Below are 27,473 nucleotides of genomic sequence, written 5' to 3' on the forward strand. Positions count from 1 at the left end.
CATCAACAGAAATATAAAGTATAAGAAGCTCCTAGTACAGGAAGCCCCTAATGGAGGAGAGTGTTTATGGATCTTGTTAAGGCCCAGTGATTTTAATAGCATTAGATGCTGTTTCTTCTTCCCTCGGCAGAAGTATTTTCTTCTGTGTTAGACTTTTAAATTTACGTATAGGCATGAAGAGCAGGAAACACGTTTATTCACATAACTCTTTTTCCATCAGTTTCTCTCATTTCCCCCTACCTCCCAAGGCCCCTGTCAGGGTTTTTGGTCTGTCTTAGTGGGGTTGCTGATATCCCCAAAGTTTTGGGCAGCCTGAGCTCTTGGATGTGCTGAAGTGCTTTTCTCACCCATTGGTTGTGGTGGGTGGCAGAGAGGGGAACCAAGGGCCTGAAGGGAGGTTCTGCCATGGAGGAAAGCTGTGAAATTTGTGCACGTTTATTTGTGTGCCTGCTTCTGAATCCCATTGCTGTGTTTTCAGAAAGATGTAGTGAAATGTTGTTGGTTTTTAAGCACTTTAATTCACTTTTCATTGTCTCTTACAACAGTTTAATGGAAATGGAGACAACTTGTAGCTTCAGAGATGCCAAAAGAATGAGTTTTTTGTCATATGCAGGGGCACAAGGGGGAAGAAATTCTTGAGCTTTCCCTGGGCCAACACGTAACACTCCTAGAGTTAAAACTTGAAAAATCTGTCCTTAAATTGTTAAATAGTAGATTAAAGCATGTGTTGTCATGAGCATGATGGTGGAAAAAAAACCTCCAAAAGCATTCCCCACCCTCTCTATGGGATTGTGTTTTTAGTACATATGTATTTATATATTTAATATATAATGCTATGCAGTATAACTGGTAATAGGACTTCCATTTACTTGATTACTCTAACTTTATTTCTTTTTTTTCTTTTAAAGTGTAAAATAAGTCATTAGGTGGAAGGTATCCTGCAATAAAATAGAATCTTAGAATAGTGCACAGTGTTGTCTGGAAGCAGATGGAGTTTTCATTGAAAATGAGGCAAAACTGCTTAAGCACTAAAACTAGGAACATCTGCTTTTTGATTTCTGTAAGATCTGGGTGTTAATTGAAATATTTCCAAAGGTTCTGGAAATGAATGGGGGATTTTCTTACAAATATACAGTAAGAAAATTCCATGACAGGCTGAGTAGATGTAGAGCCTTCCCTGTGTCTTTTAAATCTTCTTGCATTTCATGAATTATGACTTACTGCTGGCAATAGCACATTTTTTGCTTAACAAATTTCATTTGTGCAGAAGAACCAGTGTTGCACATTTGCAGTTTAATACTGAATAATATAACTTACTGAATAATTCTGGGATTTCCAATATATAGAATATTTTGTCAAACTAAAAGAACTAGCTGCAAATATAGACTTCTAAAGGTTAGTTATAACCAATTCTTTAATTTCCTGTGTTTCAGAAGACAGGTTTTATCTGGAAAAATATACTAGACAGAAATGTTTTGTGTGTGTTGTTTAGCCAGAATAGCTAAGGTATAAATGTCACTTCTGGAATTATTTGTTTTATCCCTTTATTGCATGTGTCAGTGTGTACTCTATCCTTAAGGGTTTTCTAAGTTATTAAAAATCTACTTGCTTTGAAGGTTCTTAAGGGAACCTCTGATGAGGAAATGACAACAGCAGTGGTTGTACAAAGGGAGAACTGTCGGCATCCACTGCCAATTTTACTTGACTCCTAAAAATATTTGTAATTTTATTTATCTGGAAATTATTTACCTTTTACTGTAATTACAAATGTGCAGATATGTCAGTTTTGCTCCTTCCTTTTCTTGGTAGTCGTGGTGCCTGCAGGGTGGAAAAAAACTAATTGTTTCTTCCAGAACTCAGGGAGGTGTTTGTGGTGGGAGAGATGAAGGAAATAGGAAGGGCTGAGGTTGCTGCAGAGAATATTGATAGAGTGTCCTGAGATTTCAAATAGCAGCTTCAGTCTTTTGGTAGGGAATGATTTATTTAGTAGGAAGAAAAGGGGGGAGGGGGCGGGGAAAGCAGATTAACTTTCTGTCACGTGAATCTAAATTCTTTTCCCTCTGCTGAATATGTCAATTGCTTTAATGAGAGAATAGATGACCCTACATATTTTCTTTCCCTTACACCTTCAAGGGACCACACTGCCATCGCCTTACCAATGTTTTCCTGGGGCTGAAGTTGTTTTTATAGATAGAGTTTTGGAGAGAACTTTAAATGTTTTGTCATTTGATGTTTGTAAGCCACTGCATCTTGTGTTCTTGATACATTTTTACAGCTAATTGTGTTTGAAGAAATGCATAAGAAAGCCAAAGGTGTATCCTTCTATGCAAGGGGGATGCAGTCAGTACGTCTTTGGAAGTAATCAGATTCCAGATGAGTACATGCAACAAAACAGTCTGCATCCCAGCCATTGAGTCCTGTGGTTGAGTAGCTTCTTGCCCCCTCACACTGGATTGTGTCAGTATTTAAATGGGTGATTTCTGGGGTTCACTTAGCTGCAGGGTGTAAAAGTGGGATATTTGAGATGTAATTGAATAGTTCCAGGTTAGGATATTGATATCTTCAAAGAAATGCATGCAATTAAGCTTGCACAAACTGATCATTTGCTGGTGGATGCAGAACAGCTGAAGTCCATGCTTGGAGCTGAGATTTGGCAGTAGTTCTGTGTTAATCTGTGGATATTTGAGGTCTTGCAGACTGTTTGAAGGTTCAGGGCATTAGCTTTGATGCCATTGCCAGATTAGATCTTAAAAATATTGTAATCAGCCAAAACTGCAGGAAGGAATTTAGCCTGGATAGGCTGAAAGTAATTAATCTCTTGGCAGTTTTTTTTTAGCCAGTTTTTGCAGTGGTGTGGGCAACCCAAAACTGAGGGACTCCTCACATCTTGTGTGCCTGACCCTGGACACTACTGCTGCAGGACCTCGCAGCTGCTCAAAGCTTATGGGGGCTTCAGGGACAACTGGGTCAAGCTCACAAAAGAAAAATCCGTATAGGGGAATTAAGTCTAAAGAGTTCAGGTGGTCTAGGTCAGAAACTGTGGATGCATCGTGTCTTCCAGCCTACAGCCACCTCCCCTCAGGCAGTTCTTGCTCCGTGCTTGTTCTCTTGTGTAGGCTGCCACTTGCAGTCCTTGCAGGAAGTTGGTATAAGCTCAGTGGACTTCTGGCCAGAGCCCTGTGCATTAAACTCCTGCTATGTGGCCATTTTCAATTTAGCTGTGGTTTAGAAGTGTGTGAATTCATCTTCTAGCGCCTTGTTTCCCTTGGCTCCCTCAGGGGAGTAGCAAGGCTTAGCTCGTTTGGTGGTACCCTCTGATGAAAGGCGCTACATGCACAAGTATCAAGTTTAGCTAATGTGTTTATGTGACTCTTGGCCAAGGAAAGCATGCACTTTTTAGTAAAGTGTATGTGCTGAAGTGTATGGGGAGCGAGGAGAAGAAAAACAAAAACAGAAACATCCATTCCAGTGGGATGTGCTGGAGCATCCAGCAGGCATGTCTCTAGCTTGATATGAAAGCATTACGTAGTATTTGGAATCTGATTAAACGAGAGCTCTGTGAAATTATAACAACCAACAAACAGCGCATGTGATTTTTCATTATTAGCTAATATTTAGGTTTGATTAATCAAATACAAGAGAGGATTGAAAAACTGATTACAATAAACCCCATTGTTGGAGTATTTGCTGTTGTTTTGTGTTCTGTTGTCGACCACCTAAGCTGAGAGAAATCTCCTGGCTTCTATTTGTTTTCTTTTCCAGTGATATTGAGATTTCCCGAGCGCAGAGTCCAAAAGCTGTCGATGTACTTGCCAAGGAGATAGGATTGCTTACAGACGAAATTGAAATCTATGGCCAAACCAAAGCCAAAGTACGTTTGTCCCTGCTGGAAAGGTTAAAGGATCAACCAGATGGAAAATATGTTCTAGTTGCTGGGTAAGAATGCATGGTAATGTGATTAATGCACACCCTTTCTATTCATATTAATATAAACATGCAACTTACATCTTTTTGATATACCGCACAAATAAGAACCCTGAGTGTTTGGGGCTGTATGTTTCTCTGTTCTGAAATTTTTAATATATTTTTTAAAGTAACACAACCTTTCTTCCAAACTGTTATTATGGAGGTAAAGTATGTTCTGTAAAGGTAGGATGTTCTACGCTTAAATCCTTTCTGTTTCATAGTGTTTTTCTTATTGTTTTATCAGGATTTTAAATATTTTTGGAGTATTTAAGTCTGTTGTGGCTGTTTATAAATAAACTGTAACAGAAGCTGCATGCTAATCTGCTGATATTAACAATAAATACTTTTTTTATTGAAGAACAGATTACATAGTTAAATAAGTCATGTTTTTTCTCTGAAATGTAGACATGTCGCCAGGCAGGCTTATCCTGCTCTCTGTTCCCACGATTACAACAAATGCAATGCTCAACAGGGTTTATGTGCTTCTTTTCTGAAGAGCTATTTTTTCTGCGTTCAGTGCACATTTTTCATTCACCTGGTTTGCTAAGTGGAGATTTCTAATTGTGAACAAATATGATGGTTCTCATTAATATTTAACTTGCAATGTGTTCTTCATGTTCTGAATTAATCTGTATGGGTGCTTCCTTGTAACTAAAACCAGTCAGGTTTAAAACATAGCTTTAGGCTGATCCAGGAGAAAGCTGTTTTTAACTGCCTTGATCTACCAATTCCTCAGTAAGATAGTATCTGGAAACTGCTTGCTTTAGCGTCTTCTTGTGGGCACGATTTGGATTTCTGGCCTTATCTGAGGTGGGGCCGTTGTAGATTGAGAGACCTGATGTTGTGTGTCTGAGGCCAGTGAGTTGTGAAGCTGTCTTCGAAACTATGCTGTAGAATTGCAATGTATAATGATGTTCCTGGAGGACTTCAGAGCAATTGTTTAAAAGAAGGAAATAATAGCTGATTGAGCCTGGTTTCCTTTGGTAGAGGTTATGTTGTGGTTTTTTTTTGCTTGTAGAATGAAAAGCAGATTCAGCATTTGATTGTGTTTGATGAAGACATCTGCTACCATGTACTTTCAGGCTCGTGTTGTCAACTGCATCAGCTAGGCAGTATGCTGTAGGCTGTGCCAAGCTTCTCTAGCAGCAGTCTCACAGAAATTTGAAAATATCTGGAGATGGAAGATAGCATGATGCAAGACTCCATTTAGGTGGATTTTCATTGTCAGACTACGCACGAGTTCTTAAACATCTTCACTCCTTTTTGTCCCCTAGTCTTGTCTTTCAAGTGAGGTATCTCAGGAAGGTATGTCTGTGCCTTGTTGGCCCAGAGACAGAAAAGTATATACACGTGGGAAAAAAAGGGCAGAGTTTCCACTAGATGGATGAAAAACTGGGAACAAGTAGAAAAATGTATTTATAAGTTTATATGATTTGTATAAAGACTCAACTGCATTTCATAAACAAATGGCTGCTTTTGGTGCCTATGTAATTTGATTATGTAATATGTTGCTATTTGCAACCTCTCTGAAGTCGTTGCATCACATAATGAGTACAAAACCGCATCTGTTGCATGAGGTGGTTAGTAAGGAGCACTTGGGCAAGGTGGCTGTAATAGTGGGAACTTTCTCTTCTGAGAGAGTGAAAATTTGACTTTGAAATATAGTACATATCAGATATATGACTTGTGTTCATGTATTCTCAGTTGTTCGTATTTTTTGAACTGACTGTAGCAGACAATGGTTTTCACAAAGCTGTGGAACTGTATCTGGTGAGGGAATGTTTAGCACAATAAAGACTGAACACCATTCAAGTGTGGAAATCAGAGAGCAAAATAATACCTTCAGTTGCCTTCTTCATCCTCTCCCTACTAAGGCAAGGATGAGTTAAACCTGCCATCTGGATTATTATGTTGGTTTACAATAACCATAGATATTTAGACACTCTTAGAAAGCTACAGTGTATAGATCTTCAGAGTAAGTTTTCAGGGCTTCATAAGCATGTATCTTAAACGTTTCCTTTAGTTCTGTGTATTTGGTCTGATAGAAAGATTAACTATGTATGATGGCAACTTTTCATAAGCAAAGGTAGTGAGAAATGGATGTGTGTATTCAGCAAGCTGGAGAATCTCCCTCTTCCATCCATCCACGATCCAACCAGAGACATTTGTGCCTGTAATTCCACAATAGGGCTTAAGTGTTTCATGATGTTTAGGAGCTATGAATATTTGGTGCAAATGCTCTTCTAGTTTATTCCTGATGTGCTACAGCCCAGAACTGTTGGTCTGGATAGCAACCAAGATGTACCTTTTTCATTTCTAAGGATAGCTAAATGCTATCCTTAGTGCTATCTAAACCTTAGATGCTTATCTTAACGCTTTTTGCAAGTAATTAATTTACTTTAATGCAATGCTTATCCTAAGCTTGCTTTTTAAAATGTTGCTACTAATTTGAAAGTTTTATGTACACTTTCTGAATGCACACAATTAAATGCAATACATGCTTTGAATGCTGAAAAATTACAGTTTGATTAACAGATCACATTACCCAGAAAGTCATCTAGATGAAGACATTGTTTCTTTGTAAATTCCATTTGCCTCCATATGGAGAGCATTTTTTTCATTCTGTTTTATTCTTGTGTGTGTAATTTGTTATAGGGCTTGTGTTAAGACACTTTGGGGTCAGACCTATGAGTTCTCATGGAGTAATTAGTTCTTCTCCATCAACTGCCTGTATACAGGCTTTCAGTACGCTAAAACAAATTATGTTGCAGGATATCTTAAGTGAAACTGCCTCTCTTTCTCTGCATGCTGAGAGTGTGAAGATGAACAAAGCCTGTATGAGACAGTAGCTGAGTTCAGTGCCCAGGGTAACTGGATCATGTGTTCAAGCTTGTAGACAGCGTATCAGTAGTCACTATATGAAACGTATGCTGCTGCTTTTAGCGAGAAGCATGTTGGGTTTTGAATGCTAGAAAGTTTAAAATCAGGACTTTTTTCCCCTAACATTATTAGTTTGTTTTTTTTTTTTTTTTTTTTTTGACAAACTACTTTTTTGGTAAGATAAAACTGTGTGGAAGTAAATACTAGCTTAATATGTGTACAAGCTGTATGATGGTAAATATCTTAGGAACAGAATTTTCAGATTTGGAAATCATTTACTTCAGATGGGTTGGATTGTATTTCTGTTTACTATATTTCTGGGCCCATAGGTGCTTTAAAAAAAAAAAAGAGGAAAGTAGACAAAAGAAGGAAGACTAAATGGAAAAAAAAAATACCGTTGTGTTGATGTACAGAAACATTTGACAGTCCAAAGTAAAGTCATGGCTGAGACTGTTTGACATGTATTTGTCAGATCGTTACATAGGTGCTGATGAGGATTATCTTGTATTTATCAACTATTGAGAGTTTGTAGATTCTTCAGTTGTTGCTGGCTTTGTTCAATCATTGTAGCTGAACATCAGTCACTGTACTTTCATATCTGGAAGCTCCAATCCCATTTTAAGGATGGCATTTCAATGTTGTAATCTAACCTCAATGAAGTGACAGGAATTGCAACGCTTCTATGCTCAGAAATAAATCTCTGACAGTTGTAAGCTTGGGTGAGAGATCTCAGACTCATTTAAGAGAACTGTCTTGCCCACCACCTCAATAGTAAGACTTCTTTGTAGGTTTCCGTGTGCACCATGGCAATGGTGAACTCATTAAAATCTTTGAAACAGCCGGTACGGACGAGTTGAGGATAGGGAACTGGAAGAGCAGAATTGTCACATGTCTAGTAGAGTTCTTGCTGGAGTCAGAATGGCTGTGGTAACTGTGAGGAGGTTGCAGCTGGTGCAGTGTATCATCTCACTGTTTGTTTATTTTCCCTTTGTCAGACCTCATGCAGCTTTCCCACAGAAATAGCTCCACTGTAAGCTAATGTGATGTATAACAAACAAACAAGAAGTCTGCATGTTCTTATCTTTGTTTTGATATACATAAGGGGAGAAGGCTTTCCAGTGTTATGGAAAACTTGCTTTGCCAAGGAGCTGGTGACCACTTGGTAGGTGGCAAAATAAGTTTTAAGGAGGGAAATGATTGTGGGATTTCAGTGTTTAGATTGAAAACATATTAAAGAAATGTGAAGAATGCAAATGTATATAAAAGTCTCTTGAAATTCATTTAAAATTTACTCTATTTTAATTTTTTCCTAGATTTGCATGAGGTCAAAACATAGCACTGCATATCTATCTAAAAATGCACAACTGAGCTAAAGTTAGCCGTTGGCAGTTGTAATTTTATACTCATGTGAGGTAGTGACCTAAGTTCCAAGTGTGCAGGCTCAGTAGTATAGCCAGCAAAAACATCTAAATGTCCACAGAACAGCTTAAATGGATTATTTTATTTATAAAATCCCATCAAAGTAGGCCAGGTACAAAAGGGAAAATATTTAAAGTAAACTTTCTAAGGAAATAATTGGAATAAAAATTTGTTTTAATTTCAGGCTATTTTTTTAACCAATATTTAAAACTGAGGTTCAGGTATCTATTGAAAATATTAAATAACTGTACAGCTCTTCATGTTTGTCCTGTAGTCTCAAGGCTGCTGCTGAACCTTTCAGAGTCAAAGGTGTCCTGACAGGATGTCTCATATAAGAGAAGTTGAGGATAAGTATGTGAATTGTCAAGAGCAATCTGGCTTCACTGAATAGTGTGGTTTGCCAGGAGTTCACGCGTTTGTTAATTCTGTGAGGTGGAAAGAGTCTAAAAAGTCAATTTCCTGTTTTTGACTTCTTGGGGGGTTGTGCCCATTCCTACGTGCTGCAGTGGACAAGATTTCTTGTGAGCGTGTCACCCAAGTGCTGTAGATTGTTTCTGGAAGTCTTGTTCTTGGTTGTCTTCTTCCATCACACCTGCCTTTAGACATTTGGAACCTTTAGGTATTTATCTAATAAACTGTAGTTGCAGGAAAACTGCAGATCAGAGTTTCTCAGAAGGGAAGAAAGCCTATTTAAAATGAACAAACCCATCTGAGGAACACATTGAAAACACAGGCTTTTTAAAGGAGATTTTATGATGACAAGGTCCTGTCCGCAATGATGCGTAGTACCTGTAAACTGTTGCATGCCTGCAGGAGTACTCTGGGGAAAATAAGCTTACTTTAGTTCATTTTTGCCCTCGTTTTGGTGATGGTTGTTTCTCCCAGAGTGTCACATTCACATTAGGGATGTGGCTGGTGCAGACTGTCAATGTGCTGGAAATTCAGCAGATGCAAGACCTGTTTCTCCAATCTGTGCACTGAGCAATGGTGTATTTCCCTTTTTGTTCTCTGAAAAAGGGTCTTTGTCACTAAAAAATATCCAGTGCTTTCTGGTTTGTTTTATGTAATCATATTAGAATAGGCCAGCCAGGTTAGCAGAGCATTTTAGTAATGTGACTTCTGATTGTGCCTATCTTCTGGGATAGGTAGATACCTTTCCTCGTACAACAACCAATGTGCTTTTTGGCTACTGTTGAAGTACTTGCCTTTTTCTGGTTTACTTTCCTATACTGAATAGTAGACCATATCTTTGATTTTACTTTTTTTTTTGCTTTTGTGAGAGTCATAAAGTCCCCATGCCTCTCTGCATGCCCAATTAGTCTTGTGCCGTGCTTTGAGTGGCACTTGAATGAATAAGCTAGCAAAGGTGTCTCTGAATTATGTCAAATAAGAACTTTGTGCATCTGATATTTAAACACACCAGCAACCACTAACAGGAAACACTGTGCAAATACAAGTTGTTCTGTTAGCAGTGTAGGGGTTGCGTGCACTGAGTTTTTGGGTTTTGTGGAAGTCCTTTACTAGTAAGTTTTAGAAAATGGTTATAGCAGTTATAGGAGTCTGTTTCGTAGCAAATAGGGTTTTTTTTTTTGTTTGTTCTTAGAACTAGTAGCTTAAAATATTGTCATCTTGTTACATCTTTGAGTGCAGCAACGCCTCAAGATTACTTGTTTATTATTTGAATCTGGGCTGTAATACACAGGAATAAGAGGATCAAGTAAAAGAGATTAGGGGAATAGACAAAAGTGAATGAGGCAATAGAACAATAAGAAACTATACTAATAATGATTTGAAGAGGTTTTGGACTACTAGAGTTAAAATGGTAGCCAAGGACGCAACACTGGTAGTAAATGTGAGTGAATCTGGCTGGGGTGCTCTGAAAGAGCCATCTCTCCAGACAAGTAAGGATCCTGGAACAAAACAGAGATGCCAGAAATAGCAGTGGGGAAAATGGAAGCTGGCAGTTTAGCAAGAGTAAAACAGGGAGGGCTGGCTGTGGTAACATTGTAGAGATTACAGAGTATCTGTTCTTGTGGGAATTACAAACAGGAAAGTGAAAGAAATGAAGTAGCATTTTGTGTTCCTGCAGTAGATCAGAAGGAACGGTACTGATTAAAAAGAAGATAGGACCAAACCTGCTTTTTAGAGTAGGTAAAGTAGGTTCTTCTCAGCATCTGCTCTAAATCTCCCAGCTTTTGTATCTATCTACATAAATACTTTGTGAAATTCTGAGTGAGAAAATACAACTGCTGCAGGAAAGGCTTGCAGGGAGAGCTGAGAACAAATGCAACTAGTACTTGTAGGGTCCAAGTGTCATGAAATGTGATAACCAACAGTTTTCTGCACAAAGCATTTGCTAAACTAACAAGATCTGATGTTGTTTTTCTGAATCCAAGTTTAAATAATAAAAACACAAGCAAAAAAAATGGTTATAGCAAAATATCTTGAATCAAATCATCATATGAGAAGATAAACATGGAGAGGTTTTTGTTTCAGACTGGCAGTTTTGATAGATTAAGGATATGGGCATAGGAGCAAGTTACTAGGAGGTATGACAGCCTTAGCTTTTTTAATTGTTAGCTTGTAAAGGTAAGACAATTTCCACCTTTCATTGAGAGACAAATGGTTATATTTTTGCAGTGTAATGGCAATGAGATAAGCAACACATGAGAGAGGACGGTTTTCAGAGGGAGAAATGAGGTTAGCCATATAAACCTGTAAAATAGTTTATTTTTTCTGCACATAGGTGAGGAATTTGGATATGCTAAAACTAGGCATGTCGGGAGGAAGAGATGATATGGGTCACCCTAGCTAGTGATCTTAGGGCTTAGTCATTTAATATTTGTAATGACCTTAGGGCAACAGATTAGACAGCGCTGCTGAAATTTTGATGATGGTGCAAAGCTGGGAAGTGTACTGATATGGAGAAGAACCTCAGCTGTTTAGCAGATTTTGCAGAATAACCTTGATGACCAGCACATAAGAAGTGGGGAAAATAGTATTAACGCAGTGCAAGGCAGTGCATTTTGGAACTGAGCAAGAATTTCTGCAGTAAGGTCAATGCAGAGGGAATGGGAATGACACAGCATTTGGGGGGGGGGGGGGGGTAGTTTCTATTGGCATGTGATGTGGACTGTATCTCTGTGTGTGCTTGACAGGAATCATGTAGGAGGAAGTGAATTCCCTTTTTCAGTTAAAGGAGTGCAGTTCTAGGAAAGCTGGATGACTGTCTAGAGAGTGAGCTGCTGGCTGTGCTTCGGCTCTGATTGTTGACAAGCATCAAGTTATACATGTGGGGGAAGATGACTGAAAACAAGTGCCCAAATTAAGTAATCCACATACTATATGGTCATATAAGTGTAGTTCAAAGCTATCAATAGACAAGTACTATTTCTGTATAGTCTCAGTTAAGGAAATATCTTATAGATGTACTAAATCCCATTATTTTACTGGAACTTGAGTTAAAACATATTTCTAAATAGGAAAATTATTTTCTAAAACAATATAGAATCTTAATTAGGCTTGCCTCTTGTTGCCCATATTATTTCAGATATGTCTAACAAAGGCTTCTTTGCTTTTTTTTTTTTAAACAGGCAAGCAAACAAAAAGAACATCAGGATCCAATGATGTAAAAGATAGATTTGTGACACATTGATGTTTGTCATGTGTTTATATTTTGTGGGGCAAAGAAAGGCTTATATCAATTTCTGAACTAGCTCAACTGACATTTCCTTGCACTTGACAATTTTATTAGTGTTTTATGCCATTTGAATTGTGACCTAAGGATAGCAGTGCCTTGCAGAATTTGCTAGCTGGTGAAGGAAGTGTTTCTAATTAATGGGAGATGTGTTAGCTCAGATTTCATAGAGGTAATAGGATAAGGGTTCCTCTTTTACTAGGATTCATATGCATTCTTGCATCTGCTTGGGAATGAAGATTACTTTTTAATGTCAGCTTTGCAAAGGTACTTGCTGCTTTGCTGGTAGTAGAGACAACAAAGATGTCAAAAACTACACCTTGCTTAAAAGCAAAAGTTCAAGACTTATGTGAGAGTGATGTCAGTGGACTGGGGCTTTCTTCTGCCAGTCAGAGGGAGAAGTGTTGTGTCTGAAATGAAGAGTTGGAATGCGTTTTGGAGAATGAGATGTGTTCATGCTCTGAGGGGGAAGAAAAAAAGAGCTAGCCCCCCCCGCCCGTTTTTAACATGGATCATAAACAAACGTGATGGCCTTGAGATCTGGGAGGACATCATTTAACCTAAGGTGTCTTTCGTTCACGGAATCTTCTACATATTAAGACGACTGTGCCTGTAGAGACCATGCTGTTGTTAAAAGAAGTCCTGTGCTTATGCTGAGGGAGCAGCATTCCCTGAGCTGCATTTCTCAGATACAATTCAAACTTGCTCAGAAAACTGAGGGATAAGTTAAGAGTTTTTGGTTGGTTGGTTTGCTTGTTTGTTTCTAGCTGTCCAACATGCATTATTCTTTTCCCTACCCATAAACGTATTCCCTCCTTTGTCTATTGTGTGGGGCTGGAGACGGGGAAAAGGGGCTGATTAAGTTTTCCATTTTGCAAAGTCAACCATCATTGTCCCTTCGTTAAAGGGACAAGGACAGAGTCTTTGACTGGAGGTTAATGTCTCTGATTTGAGATTGGATGTCTTTTATAAAATACTGTCCTGGTTTCTTTGTAGCATTTTGGAGGTGTTGTATAGGAGGACAGACTGTGATTGTAATTGTCCCTCATCACCCTTTAATCAGGGTGTAATAATCAGGGTGTAAATAATATGATTTATTTAGCACAAAAGTATTAAGAAACTTAAGTGCTAAATAAATCATATTTAGTTGAATATAGTGACTTTTGTGCCCTGTATTATTTAAAAAAATGTTTTTTTGTCATTGCGGAGTGTTATGATGACGTGGCAGTTAGAGAGGTATAGTTAACTTCTACAAACAAAAGTGTTGGCTGTTTAATTTAAAATATGCTATTATTTCATTCACAGTTTCAGTAGTGGGAATAAAATATCTCCTGCATTGCTACAGAAAAGTATTAATAGATGCTCAGAGTATCTTGATGGATGGTTTGTTAATGAAATTGGCGAGACTGTTGTGCTGTAATGAAAATGTCTAAATTCAATTTATTCTTTTCAGAACTTTTGCCAAAATAATCTTTTCTTTTTCTGCTATAATAGTGAATTGCTTAAATAGAAGACACATGTATATTAGCATTCCAGCTTGAGCTAGGGGATAACATTGTGGCAGTATTCTTGTGGAGATAAAGTAATCTTACTGAAATTTGTTGTACAAATATTCTTCGTTGAAATCAAAAGCTGTAAGTTCTGATATCCTCAGCCAGGCTGACATCAGCAAAGAATTTGATTAATCTTTTTTCTTGTTTTGCTAGAATAACCCCTACACCCTTAGGAGAAGGGAAGAGCACAGTCACAATTGGTCTTGTTCAGGCTCTTACTGCACACCTTAACATTAACTCCTTTGCTTGTCTGAGACAACCTTCCCAAGGACCTACTTTTGGAGTTAAAGGTACGTAAGAGTTGCAACTGTATGATCTGTTCCAGATTAAAGAATGCTGCAGTTTTTTTAAATGTCTTAGTTACTTCACTAACACAGTGGATTGCCTGAATAGGAGCATATTGTATTTTTGTCAAGTAACTTATAAAGGTTTCTTTGACACATCATCTCATGCAAGGTTCATGTCTGTGTTCGTGTAATTATGTGTATTAATAATGCAGATAAAGGCCAAACATAATGAAAGGCCTGGGAATGAATTAGCCAGGAGGCGTTTTGCGTGAGTACACACCCTTCCAGCCACACCTCTGCTTGGAGACTCTACAGAGATGTCTCTAAATGTTACCGTTTAATTCTCCCTTGAGGAGTCCTAAATCCACCCGTATTGATATGAAATATCTAAGCCAAGGAAGTTGGCTGTCGTGTGTGGTTCAGCTGTGCCTGCATCATATGTTTAGCTAGGTCTCAACCTCATCTTTCTGTTCTTCTGAGTTGTCCGTCACATTCTGGGCTGCTGCATTTTTGCCTAGAAGGGCCTGAGGGCCAAGTAAGAGGCAGCCAGAGTTCAAGCTTCTCTTCAATGCTGACAGGAAGTAATACAATTTTTTTTTTTTTTTTTTGCCATTTCTCAGCTGAGATTGGTGCCTAACTGGGCAAACACTCCCCAGCTGCTCTACTTTGCTTTGCTGAAGTTTAAGTTAACAAGTTTGATTTCAGCTGGAAGGCTCCTGGTGCTTGGTGCTTCTCAGCCAAGACTGGTGCATGTGAGTGCTTTAAATCCCTCCGCTCAAATTTTGTATAGGCTACAGCAAAATTCTTTGCTTGTACCCTGGGAGGCGGTGGGGAAGAAGTGCTCAGGGCAAGGGTGTGAAGGTTTCATGCAGAAGTAGTGCTTACTCATTACTGCTGCGTCTTTCCACCCAACTGCTGCATGTGCATGACTGTGTCCTAAATCTAGACAAGAGCAGAAGGTTACCCTTATCTAGCCAAAGTCTGGGCCAGCTATTACGTGTAGACTTTCAGTTCAAGAATTCCAATTCTATTGCCTGCTGAAAAAAGCCATCAAGGTTTAGGAAATCCTCTTTATTTGGGTACACCATTGATTCCCTAATGGAATTCAAAATACTGAGAAATGTATCATCAAAGCTGTATGTTTAACTTTGTGTGTTTAAGGTGTTGTTGTTGTTTTCCCAAAACTGATGTGAATCTGATGTGACCGTGTGCTTTATTGTGCAGGTGGAGCAGCCGGTGGTGGATATGCTCAAGTGATTCCCATGGAGGAGGTGAGACAACAATGGAGGCAGCAAATCCCTGTCCCCCTGGGAGCCAGGCTCTTCTCTGTGGTGCCCAGAGCCAGGGCAAGAGGCAATGGGCACAAACTGGAGCACAGCAGGTTCCCTCTAAGCATCAGGAAGCACTGCTGTGCTGTGCTGGTAGCTGAGCATTGGCACAGGCTGCCCAGAGAGGTTGAGGAGTCTCCTTCCTTGGAGATCTTCAAAAGCTGCCTGGACATGGTGCTTGGAAAGTGGCTATAGGCGTCCCTGCTTGAATAGAAGGGTTGGACAAGGTGACCTCCAGAAGTTCCTGCCAATCCCAAGCAGTCTGTAGTTCTGTGAAGAGTCCAATTTAGAACTCTGCAAGATCACTGCACAGTCCAAACTGGTGAAGTGCCATGGTGAAAGTACATGCAGCTGGTCCCAACAGAGCAGTCATGCAATGTTTGGATGCTGTTTGCACTTGAGTACCATCACAGCAAGGGTTGGGTGTCAGCTGTTGTTGGTGCTTCTCAGCTGTCAGTACTACAGTGCGGTTAAAACTGGCCTTTCATCTCCTTGTGTCAGATATAGATATATAAGTATTGTTTTGTTTGTTTGTTTTTTAATATATAACACTAATTTAAATGGCTGATATCAGATTTTTCCACAAAGCTTTGCTGGACAAACTTTGTATCAACAAAGTTAATGCCTGATCTGGTACTACCTGTTCAATTATGGCTTGCAGAAAGCTGGCATGAAACCATAAAGCCAGCAAGCACTGTATGCACTGGAGGATTTGGCAGTAATCTGCACATCTGATCCATGTCAAATTTACACTGCTGGTAATAAACTGATTTAGTATTTATCACGTGGACCTGTAGCTCTGGGCTTTCCATTCTTGGGTCATTTAGCAAAGAATAAAGACATTTGTGGCTTTGTTTGACTAAGCTGAGAGTAGTTTACTACTACTCAGGTGAAAGCAAGTCCTTCATATAGCTCTGTACATTCTCAACCCATAATATTTCCTCTACAATGATAGGTGACTAATTTGAGCTGCAATCTCAAGGAGATGGCAGTGTTTTTTTCTGCTAAAATGTTTGAGATTAAAGGGTTGTGTTAAAGGCATTTTATAAAAAAAAAAAAAAAAAGTTCTGTTGTTTTCACCTTCTAGTTCAATCTTCATTTGACTGGAGATATTCATGCTATAACGGCTGCGAATAATTTGCTAGCTGCTGCTATTGATGCTAGGATCTTGCATGAGAGCACTCAATCTGATAAGGTGAGAATTACTTTCTAATATCCACATGAGGTGGTTTTTTTTTAATTTTCAATAAATTGCATTTCAAAGTAAAGTAAGTTGACTATCTTATATTTTTACTGTGTGAATGGAAACAGTTGCTGAAGCCATTCTGTATTCTGTAAGCATCATTTCCCAGCAGAATATACTTTTCTGGCAAATATCTGTCATAAAATAGTCTTTAAGATAAGCATCTTATGCCCAGAAGCTTGTCAACCATTTCAGACTTTACTAAGTAGGCTAATAAAAGATGTTTTCTCTCTCTTCAAATCTTATTCTTTTTAATGATTTGTATAGTCCTTTTTGAAGTTAGAAGTTACGCTTCTGATATATAGTTGGATATGATGTACCTGAAGAAGAGGTGGTGGTGGGGAAATTAAATCCTCTTTTCTCTACTAAGTCTTTTGTGAACTTAATATAAATACTGACGAGTATTTAAAGAGGGAAGGTGAAGAACCTCCTATTTTCAGCTACATTGTTAAAACTGAGTAGGGTTGTCATGTCCTCCCTGGTGCAACACAAACGTGCTTTTAGGCTGATTTTCAAATGATAGTTACAATTCGAGTAGTATGGCCCTTGTTTAAAGCTTTAAAGGATTCCCAGTTTGAAAAATAATCCATAACTTTTCTATGGAGACTTAGAAACACAGTAATTTGGGTAATTGCATTTAGGCTACTAAATCATAGGCATTGTTTAAAAGTTTACCACCTTCTGAGAACTGTTTTTTAAATGTCTAAGCAGAAGTCCACAGCTTATGTGGTTGGGAAATTCTTACTGAAATTAATCTAAATAATAGAAAAATACGAGCTTTTTACTTCAAAAACTATTTTTTCATTAACTTTGCTTGTGTTTTTTTTTTTCTAGGCTTTGTATAATAGACTGGTTCCAGTAGTTAATGGTGTGAGAGGATTTTCTCCTATTCAGTTTGCCCGTCTGAGAGTAAGTTGTTAATGTAGTCTCTCACCAGTTACAGTATTTCTTCATAAAATATTATCTTATTCAACTTTTTGAAAATTATTTGACATATGGGGCCAAGTTTGTGTAAACCTCCCTCATGAATTTACCAAGTCCAGGATCTTTCTAAAAGCATCCTACTTAAAGAAATAGGATCTGCGTCTGATATTTTCATAACTAGCATTTTTGCTATTTTCTCCTGAAATAAACCATTTTTTTTTCCAAATGATGTGTCTCTCCTGATGAAATATCGAAGTCAGAGTTTTAAAATACTTTTCCTATTATGGTAAAGTCACATTTGAAAGATCAGATTCTTTGGTGTTACAGTATTTTCTGGCTTTGAAAGTTTATTGTAACACATTTTGCTGGGGTTTTATTGATGTCTATATGATAGCCTCCTTCATTGGAGGGACGGAAGTATATTTCTGTGCATAGTATGCTTTTGCATCCCATCTTGATTCCTGAATACTTCCAGAAGAACTTCTATACAATTCATGTAAGAAGAATGTATCTGGATTTGAGGCTTCCACTCAGATAGATAAATAACTTTAGAGCAACACAGTCCACTAGTGTTGGGAGAGGAGAATGTGGACCCCCTATACGTGAACCTTAAGAACAGCTTCAATCTTCTATTTCCATTTCCACGTCTGTTGTTGGCTTTGGGGTCCTGACCAGTGTTGTTTCAGAGGCACTCGGTGGCAATGGATAGCTGCCAAATGCATACACAGGTGCACTTGGAACTGAGGGAGGAGAGAGGGAAAAAGGATAGAATACCAGCTTCTGGTTTTAAAAAGCACTTCTGTGCTGCTTGGTTAATTCACTGAGGAATGCTTTCTAGTGCCAGAGAAAATTAAGATTTTTTAGAAGACTGCAGTTCTTAAACACAATTTTCTGATCCAGCCTTATGTAGATTCACCCAAAAAAAAAAGTTTGGTGTTGCTAAAATCATGAATCTGTAAAAGCCAAGAGATATTGTCTCATTCACTATGGGTGATGGCCTATTCAAGTGGATTTTCTTCATTTCATTTGAAGATGAATCACACAAGACAATACATGGATGGGTCTTTCAAAGATTTTCACAAACAAGAGCAAGCAGTTAATTATCTCTTTGTTAGCAAGTGATAAGGTTGAATTTTTTCTTTGGTTTACGTTAAGTTTCTTCTGTATAAGAAAGGGCTTTCTCATTTAATTGCCTGTAAGTATTTCTCCTTTTTAATTTCATTCCTCCATCAACAATGACTCTGTTTTAGTTACAGGCACCTTCCTATGTGCTTTTTTTTTTTGATAGTTTCAGTTCTGAATTGCTTCTTTCCCAAATGCTTGTGGAAGGTCGGTGTGGAAAACCAGAGCAGCTATACCATTTGAAGCAAAATAGCCTGTTTATTGCTTTTTTTTAAAACTTATTTTTCTACAGAGGCTGGGAATAAACAAGACTGATCCTGGGACTTTAACAGAAGAAGAGATCAGTAAATTTGTGCGTCTTGATATTGACCCATCTACCATAACGTGGCAAAGAGGTATATAATCAGAAAGCTGCACTTCATCTTGTCTGTTTATCACAGTTTATTTCCTAACTTGCTTCATTTTACCTGAATCAGAGCTGTGTCTGCTCTCTGACTCTAAGAATAACCCATTTGCAAGAGAGAAATCTGGGTACATAACACGTTTGGAAGCAGTATGTAGCTCTAAATTTGGTTAAATACCTACAGTAACTCAAGAGACTTTGCTAATGTTCTGAAGGATAGATTGCTGTGTGACAATTTGAGTCCCTTTTCTATCTCCTATTAGATAATATTATCTTAAAACATACTAAACTGCCTATTCTGTGCATTTGTACAAGTTTTATCTTTCTTTTCTTAACTGTGTCTGTTATTAAAAACAAACAAAAAACCAAAAAACATATTTATTATATTTGGTTTTGGTCCCTGTTCCTACTAAGTTCAGCAGTCTGGGTTGTCAGACACTAAATAGACCTCAGGGACTATATATAATATTGTATGTGTGTTTATATATCCTATTTTTAAGGTGTCATGAGTTGTTTGATTTGTTAGGCAGAAGAGGTAAAAGATGTGATACAGTTTCAACTATGTATGCCAAGCAAACCAGTGTCCACTTTCATGCTCTTAGGCAACTCCCCTCTGCATTTTCCAGTTCTACTGCTGGATTAAATTTCAGCGTTGACTTCAATTTCTGTATTTTTCTTTTTTAAACAAACAGTGTCAAGTTTTACGCTAAATAATACTAGATTTTATTTTTTTCCTGAGTTCTTAAGCACTGATATTATTAGATTAAAATTATTGTTAAATAAAATGTATTGGTGATGCTCAGAGAAATATATAATGGTGCAGCTCAGTGAATGTATTGAGAGACTTAGCCATGCTTTACTGTGCCCTTTGCATGCATGTCGTCTCAGAGTTGGGATATTTTCCCAAGATAATACTGGGGAATGCAGCATAAGATATTTTTTATTAATCACACAGTGTGTCTGTGTGGAAAGGACCTGTATGGGGATGAAGGAATAATAAAAATATTTAGTGTAATGTGACTCATCGTTTTTATCAGCACTGGTTTGGGAGGAGGCAACAACTCAAGAGCTGTTAACCTCGAGTTATTCATTTTATATAACGTTAGTGCAAATTTTATTCTACGTGACTCTGTATGATGTACAGATTTTAAACATTTCAGGAAAAACTGTTTTAGGAAAGCCTTAGATAATTTGAAAAGTGTTCTATTTGGGACTATTTCTGCAATCCATGTATCTGCAAAGCTCGTTACTTAGCAGGGACTTTATAGGGTAGAAGAGAGAGCTATCAAATTGTCTGAGGATGAATTTTAGTCAGGACCTCTTTCCTTGGAAGTGTCACAAGCTTAAAGTTCATCTTATACTAGCTTGAACAGGTACAATACACTAAAAGAGGGAAAGCCTTCCCCCTGCTTACTCTTCCCTTGGTATTCATTTCCTGTTTAGAGGATAAGACAGTAGATACATAAAACCTAACATTTAGTTGAAACTAAAGTTCCCTGAAAAGTTTACTTATGGTAAGGAGGAGGAAAAATTTGGAGAAGGAAAAACTGTTTCTGTGGCAAACACAATTCTTTCATATGATATGACTTCTACATGCAGCTACTGCAGTCTTCATAGAGGATTAATTCTTGCTTTTCTCCCAGCCCACTCACAATCCTGAACTGGGACTCGTAGAGGAATGAGACTTAAAGTCCCTTTTGTGTAATTATGCTGTTCTTTACTGTACAGTCCAATTTGTTAATCTCCAAAAACAGCAGGAAAAGTAGGAGGAGATGACGTCACTGACCTTCACTACAGACAGTCTGTCTGGAGGTCCTTGATTCTCTGCCTCAAAACGAACAGTGCTCAAATCTTCATTTACCAGAAGAATGACTTAATTGCCAAGCTACAGGTTGTACTGCTCAAGAGTACATTCCACCCTTTCCGTTAGGGCTGGTGCAGACTGAAACATTTGTAAGGCTAAAAAGCCTGTGAGAAAGAGAGGGCCAGTTTTTGCATTTGTAGGGATTGCTGCTCCTGGGAGTGAGAGGACTTGAAGTTGTCTTTTCTAACAGACACAGCCTCCTAATGTTTCTTCCTTAGAAATGTCCTGATGAATTCCCAGTAGATGAGAGCACTTTTTGATTATTCGCAGTCCTTCCTTTTGGTTCCTATAAAGGCACGTCTGAAGTTGCATGTTGTCAGTGCAGCATTGGAGAACTTGGATTGCTGTGATTGCTAGCGAAGTTAGCAATTCCACGGGATGGCTTGGACATGCCCTTGCAATATCTGAAGTGTTTCCAGGTTAGAAAGACAGTTGTCTAAAAGTGAAGTAGTGTTAAATAGCAGATGGTTGGTCTTGGCAGTTGAAAAAAAAACTTTCTTTGAATGCTGTGCAGCTCAATGTGGAGTTAGTTACTGTGATGTGTAAGAAAGTGACTTGACTGGAAGAACCGATTTGACAACATAATCATCCTTTAAAAGAGAAACAGACCAAGTTTAAGCTACATCGTGAGTCTTAAAAATCAACTCTTAACAAGTCAGCAAAGAAGCAAATGGTTTGAGGTAGGTCTGAGGTGTGTTCTAGCTACTAAGACTGCTTTCTCATATGTAGGTAAAACATCAGATTGTACAGTTTAATGTCAAAGATCTGTTAGCTGATCATATTGTTCAGAGAAATTGTATTCAAGTTACTTCATCCTGTCATCTAGTGGTATCTCATAGAAGGCAGAAACCAAGTCAGTACCACTGCTGATGTGCAGAAGCGTGGTTGTCTGGCTACATGGTGCTGTTCAAGTAGCTGAATCTTACACACACAACGGGTATGCCTGGAAAAAATTTAGACCCCTAAGTCCTTGTTAATGTTTTGCTTTTGCTATTCCCTTATTTCAGTGGTGGATACAAATGATAGATTCCTACGCAAAATAACGGTTGGCCAGGCGAATACAGAAAAAGGATTTGTCCGTCAGGTATGTAAAGTGATTTAATATATCTCATTCTGGACAGGCTTTGCTGTAGAGGCAGAAAGATATTTGCTATCCTGTAATTATTTCAGCATGTTTCTTTGAATTGCAATGCTAACATCTGTTGATATTGTATAGCATTCTTGCAGTGAGACTGATTGTGTTAATGAGTAACTGAAGTTTCAGAAACAGAAATCAATGTATGTTGCACAAAGTGCTGGAAAGGCATGAATAAAACTGTATGTTCAGGATTCAACCTTGTCTTCCTATGAATATAAAAAAGGTGAAGAAAAAACTTGCATTTATCTTTGCTCTCGTTAGATAAGTTTGTACAACTTTTATTCCCTTTTTTAAGTCCCCCAAACTATATGAAGTATTTATGTAATTTAAATTACATTTAAATTTAATTTTAAATTACATTTAAATATAATGTTAAAAAACTGCAAGGGAAGGGTGTATCATGTGTTACTCGTTCCATCGGTGAGGACTGAAAATGACTGTTAATTTTCCAGTCAAGTTTTCTTTTTCTGTCATGCATCTAAGCTTTGGGATCTAAACCGTAAGAAACTGAGCATGTGCTTAATGCTCGTAATGTGTTGTCTTGAAGGTGCCATTCTGAAAACGATCATGTGTGTACTTTTCAGCAGTGTAAAAAGCTAACCTCCGTTGCTGTATGAGAGCTTTTGGAAATTTTTTAAGGAACTTATGTTGAAAATATGTTGAAAGCCAGTTTTTGCTGATGTTATCTGAAAAAGTGTTCGTGGTGTCATGTGGGTAAATCCAGTCCTGAAAAAATGCCAGGTAGAATAGCAATGCCAGGTGAAACAGATTTCATTGCAATGATGTGGAGTTGCTCCCAGTTTGATGAGGGTTATTGTCATCTAACACTCTGGATCGTGAAATTCATGAGGTTCTGACTGTTTTGAGGTGAAGTGAATAGTTATTGTGGTATATATAAGGTTTTACTTCTTTTTGGAACTTTTGTCATCATCTTTATAATTTCAGATCTCCTTTAAGCTTTGTGCCTAAATAAGGAGACCAAAAAATAGTGCCAATGTTATTGTTCAATTCAGCATATAAAACAGTCTGATTGGAGAAACACTCATTTCTTTTGGTTTTGAACACATGGGGTAGAGAGTTTTGTCTGTTACTTCAAGAAAACTCAATATTAGCTACTACTCATCTCTGATAATGGGTTGGGACTAAATTACAGTGTTTGGTACAAGTTTCTCCAGCACTTGTTGAAGATGTTTTCATATATTTAGATTTGTTTCAGTGACTCGTGATTATTAGCTTTAAGCCAGGTTCTGTCAGCCTTAGTGTGCAACATTTTACCACTATAATTATGCTGCTGAGTTAAATGTGGGTTGTTTTAGTACAGAGTACTAGTTGATGTATGGCTGTCAAATGCTGCTTCTGTAGTGTTTTGGCTAAAATGATCTTAGTGCATTCAATTTTGATGTATTAGACTGGTGCATATCCATTCATGTTTTATATGGACTTACCACCTAGAAATAGAGAACAGTTAGGAAAACCCATTTCAGAGCCTAGCCAGAGATCCAGATAAAACAGGACTTCATAGCTAACAGATGCATTTTATAAATATTTGGAGTGATGTTCTAGCACTCTTAAAATCAATGACACCTGTGTAAAATGGCAGAGCACAGCAGGCACAAAAGTATGCATTTTAATGAACAGGGTTGCTGTGGTTTCTAAAGAGTATTACATGACTGATGGCCTTGATCCTGCAATTGAATCCATGTGGGTGGATCCTTTCATCAACAGAGAACTGGCTTTACAGCTAAGGCTTCTGTCAGCACTTCATAGGTGTATAAAGGTTATTAGAGTTAAAATAGCACCTGCTATCACAACTTTTTGTGCCTGTTTTTTTCAATTAAATATTGTGTTACTCTTTGAGCATCTACCAGTGATTCTTTTTTCCTGGCCTTTTGGGTTTATAAAGCAGCAATGATAATAAAAACTTATTTTTTGTGTCCTGATGAAGTTAGATTATATTCCACTATATGGGTTACACATAGATTTCTGAGGCTTATTTCCTGCCTTACATTTGCTGTGATGACTTGCAGGGGGCGTTGTTCTTAACTTGAGAAAAGATGGTAGCATGTCATCTCGATGCTAACAATGTTAATTGTGTACCCACCTGTTTTGCTGTGTATAGAACTGCTTCCAGAGGGTACAGAAAACTTGCTTTGTGACTTCAGCATTTCATTTGAATCCTTATGCTGAAAATCTCAACTACAATATTAATTCTTGTTTTCCGTGGTACATCTCTCTCTCTCTGATTTTGTCCAATCCGGGAAAGTGCTCAGGTGGCCTCAGGAGTTTTGACTAAGCTTGCAGGCTGACATAGAGGTCAGCCTCAATAGGACTGCTCTGGGCTGTAGCCATCAAGACAGAACCTTATAGCGGAAACATAGGGAAGAAATTCTTCTCATTCACCCCAATTTCATTCTTCTAGCACAAGACAGTAGTCTCTGTGCCTTTCTTCTCTGTTTATATCTGACAGCATGCAGCCTGGGCTCTGCTAAGAGTAAATTAACGCAAATACTACTAATATGTTCTGCAAGGTCTTAAAGAAAAGTAAAGGCCACAGTTTTCATTCTGCTGAGACACTGCACAGTATGGATGAACTTCCATAATATTAAGAAGAAATATTAATATTTCCATAATATAAAGAGCAATAGGATTGATATAGCACATAGTTCTTGTTTGTTTTTCTTAACAGATATTTGCTCATTTAAAAAAGGGGGGAGGTATATGTTTTACATCATCATAAATCAAGCATAAAACCTGGCAGCACAGACTAAAATTTGAATTTACATCGAAAAGTATGATCAAATGTAACAAAAATGTTTTTGAAACCAGAATTTAAGATAAAAGCAAAGCCCCAACAATGCTGTGCCCATGCCAGTAAAGCTGAAATCACATCTGGTGTGTTGTGTTGTTTTTTTTGCTACAGGAAAAAATTTTGGTCCTTCAGGGAGCTTCTGCTAAGGATAATGTGAGCCAAGGGGCTAAGCACTCTGCAAGAATAGTCCCCAAGTAAATGAAGTGTAACGGAGAACATTAATGAGGAGCTATAAACAGTGTTTGAAGTTACTGTAGTCTGACTAATCTCAAAAGCTGTAGGTTACAATTTAGAACTTGTTTGAATTCCAGCATCTTTCCTGGGTCTGTTCCTGGTAATTCCCTGCAAGTATTTGACCTGACTTTGATTTGGCTAATTTCTCATTTTTATTTTACAGGCTCAGTTTGATATTGCTGTTGCAAGTGAAATTATGGCAATCCTGGCACTCACCAACAGCCTGGAAGATATGAAGGAGAGGCTGGGGAAAATGGTGGTGGCTAATGACAAGAAAGGAGAACCAGTAACAGCAGAGGATCTGGTATGTTCAGTGCTGTAGAGTTATGAATAACCTCTGATTCGTTTGTTTTGCTTCTTGAAGCATTGTAAGGGCAGGTGCATGCCAAGCTTTTTGCTTTGAACAATGCGGTCAGATATCGAAGAAAGATCTTCTGGCCAAAACTTGCTTGCAATGAGAACAAGATGTAGAACTTATTCCTCCAAGTCTTCTGGTAACATCTGGGTCAGGATGTCTCTGCTCTCCATAACCTACTTGGATAGGTTTCTGCAGTTATTAAGACAAACAAATTTGGTGCTGGAGTGAGTCAAAGAGCGTAGTTTCCTATTTGAGAGAGCTGGTAATGTTTGCTACTGTATTTGTGAAGTGTGCTCACATATTACAATGATAGTTACCATGTGAATGCTTATACCACTAGATCAGAATGAAAACAAACTGTTCATGTTTTGTAAGTGCTTGGGGTAGGGTTATCTCCTCACATCATTAAAACTTTTTTTCCTCACCTACGCTCTCATAGGTTCTGTTAACTCCTTCCTTCAACTTCTGAAAGAGGTTAATATGTTCTTCCTTTCTGTCAAATCCTAGTTCTTATAGCCAGACTGTGAGTCAGTGGGCAGTGGTTGGAAGCTCATGCCTGTCTGTGTGTGGCAGGTTCTGGTGCAGCCAAAAGCTGCCCATTAACCCTTGTAATCCAGCTGCGTGTTAGGAGTAGGCTCGCTGATTGGTACTAATTTACTGTAAAATCACATTACTTGTATTCTGAGGCCTAATCGCCAACTTAAGATCATGTATCGCAAATAGACAGCACACCATAAATACAATAAACGTGATAATGCTTTGTGTTCATGCTTTATCTGTCATCAAAATACATCCTTGTGGCAATTGTGATATGCCTTAGAGCTGTGCTTTCATGCCACCTTGATGGCAATGACAGCCAGTATCACACAGACTGATTCCCTTTATGCAGTGAAGTGTTTTATCCTATTTGTCCCTTTTATATGGACAACTGCACAAACTTGCTGCATTTTAAGAATGAGCAAAAGAACCTTGTCAGCAAACATAGCAAATCCGCAAGCAGGGAATGTCTTCACAACCATAACAGATTCCATTTTAACAAAGAAATGAAAATATAGTATCTGGCTCTCATGGGCTTACGACTGAAATGAAGATAAGCGTATAAAAATTTCTAAGTAAGATCATCATTAAAATTCAAAGCAAAAACTACTCCCAGTTATATGGGAAACTCACGGTTTAAGGCACCTTTACATGTGTCATATAAATTCTGGGATATCCTGTATGAAGAACTGCATTTAATATTCCAGTTGCTGAAGGTTTGATTTTCCTTTTCAATTGATTTTGACTGTCCGGCTCAGCTGGTAGAGGGTGGGGAACAAGTTATCTTACAGTGTATATAAAAAAAAAAAAAATTAATTGAATTTAAAAATAATTAAATGAATTATTGATGCTACCCTTGCATGAAGGTACTTTAATGTATTAATACTGCAAAATATTTAACCTGTCTTCAACCACTTAATGCTAATCAGCTTGATGAATGAAAGCAGTTGCTTTTCTATGGTCTGTTTCATCTATAGTTGTTCTTTTGAAAATATGTTAGGGCTGAAATTCTGAAAAGTGCACAAAAAACTTCAAAATTTTTCCATTATGTCCATAAAATGAAATGTATGCTCAGTAAAATGTCTTTGTATTTTGTTATTCTTTGCCATTTTCTAAACAAACATCCTGTGTTTAGCATCTCAGTTGTTTGATAGTGTCACTTGTGCTGAGCAGATGTTTCTAATATTTCTCTAAAGCATTTTTCTATATTATACGAAAGAAGAACTGCCCAGAAAAACAAATATCATCACAGTGTCAAAGATATGTATTAGGTTCATCTTGCAGCTATACTATTGCATTCTTTGTCTTCTGCATGGTCTCTTCATCTCATGTACAGGGACAATTTTGGTGCAGATTATGACTGAAGTGGAGAAACTCCTACCTCCTTTGCAGGATGTGGTACAAGTGAGGATGAAAACTATACGAAGAATAGGAATATGGTTTCACGGTTAAGGCAAAAAAAGCACCTCTTAGGAGAGTTGAATTCTATTCCGGTGTTTTTCACAGAGTTTTGTGTATGATGCTGTTTCCTTACAAACTGATTCTCATGGTACATGAGGAGTTGTGTGTTCCTCAGTCCGTCTTGATACTCAGGAGCTAAGCAAATCCAATCTGTGGAAAGGGTGAAAGACTATCAAAAACTTTGAACGGGGAGAAATGATTTTTGACTAGGGGTGAGCACCCAAAATTAGTGAATACTTTTGAGTTTAAT

General features: G+C 38.0%; 1 protein-coding gene across 3 annotated transcripts in view; it reads left to right on the plus strand.

Moving 5' to 3' along the window:
- The window catches only part of MTHFD1L (methylenetetrahydrofolate dehydrogenase (NADP+ dependent) 1 like), a 147,122-nt gene that overhangs the window by 23,374 nt on the left and 96,275 nt on the right, over window positions 1-27,473 (plus strand). For 2 of the 3 annotated variants that reach the window (XM_080587992.1, XM_080587993.1), the window contains exons 11-18: window positions 3,763-3,936; window positions 13,669-13,805; window positions 15,027-15,073; window positions 16,218-16,325; window positions 17,208-17,282; window positions 18,712-18,814; window positions 21,694-21,770; window positions 25,031-25,171. In XM_080587992.1, coding sequence (XP_080444118.1) covers window positions 3,763-3,936; window positions 13,669-13,805; window positions 15,027-15,073; window positions 16,218-16,325; window positions 17,208-17,282; window positions 18,712-18,814; window positions 21,694-21,770; window positions 25,031-25,171 — 862 coding nt within the window. Of the gene's footprint in view, window positions 1-3,762; window positions 3,937-13,668; window positions 13,806-14,456; window positions 14,555-15,026; window positions 15,074-16,217; window positions 16,326-17,207; window positions 17,283-18,711; window positions 18,815-21,693; window positions 21,771-25,030; window positions 25,172-27,473 lie in introns of those variants that run through there. The other variant, XM_080587994.1, reaches the window with a different exon arrangement.

The sequence above is a fragment of the Anser brachyrhynchus genome (genome assembly GCF_964034855.1).
Source record: "Anser brachyrhynchus genome assembly, chromosome: 3".
In the NCBI taxonomy this organism is placed as follows: Eukaryota; Metazoa; Chordata; class Aves; order Anseriformes; family Anatidae; genus Anser; species Anser brachyrhynchus.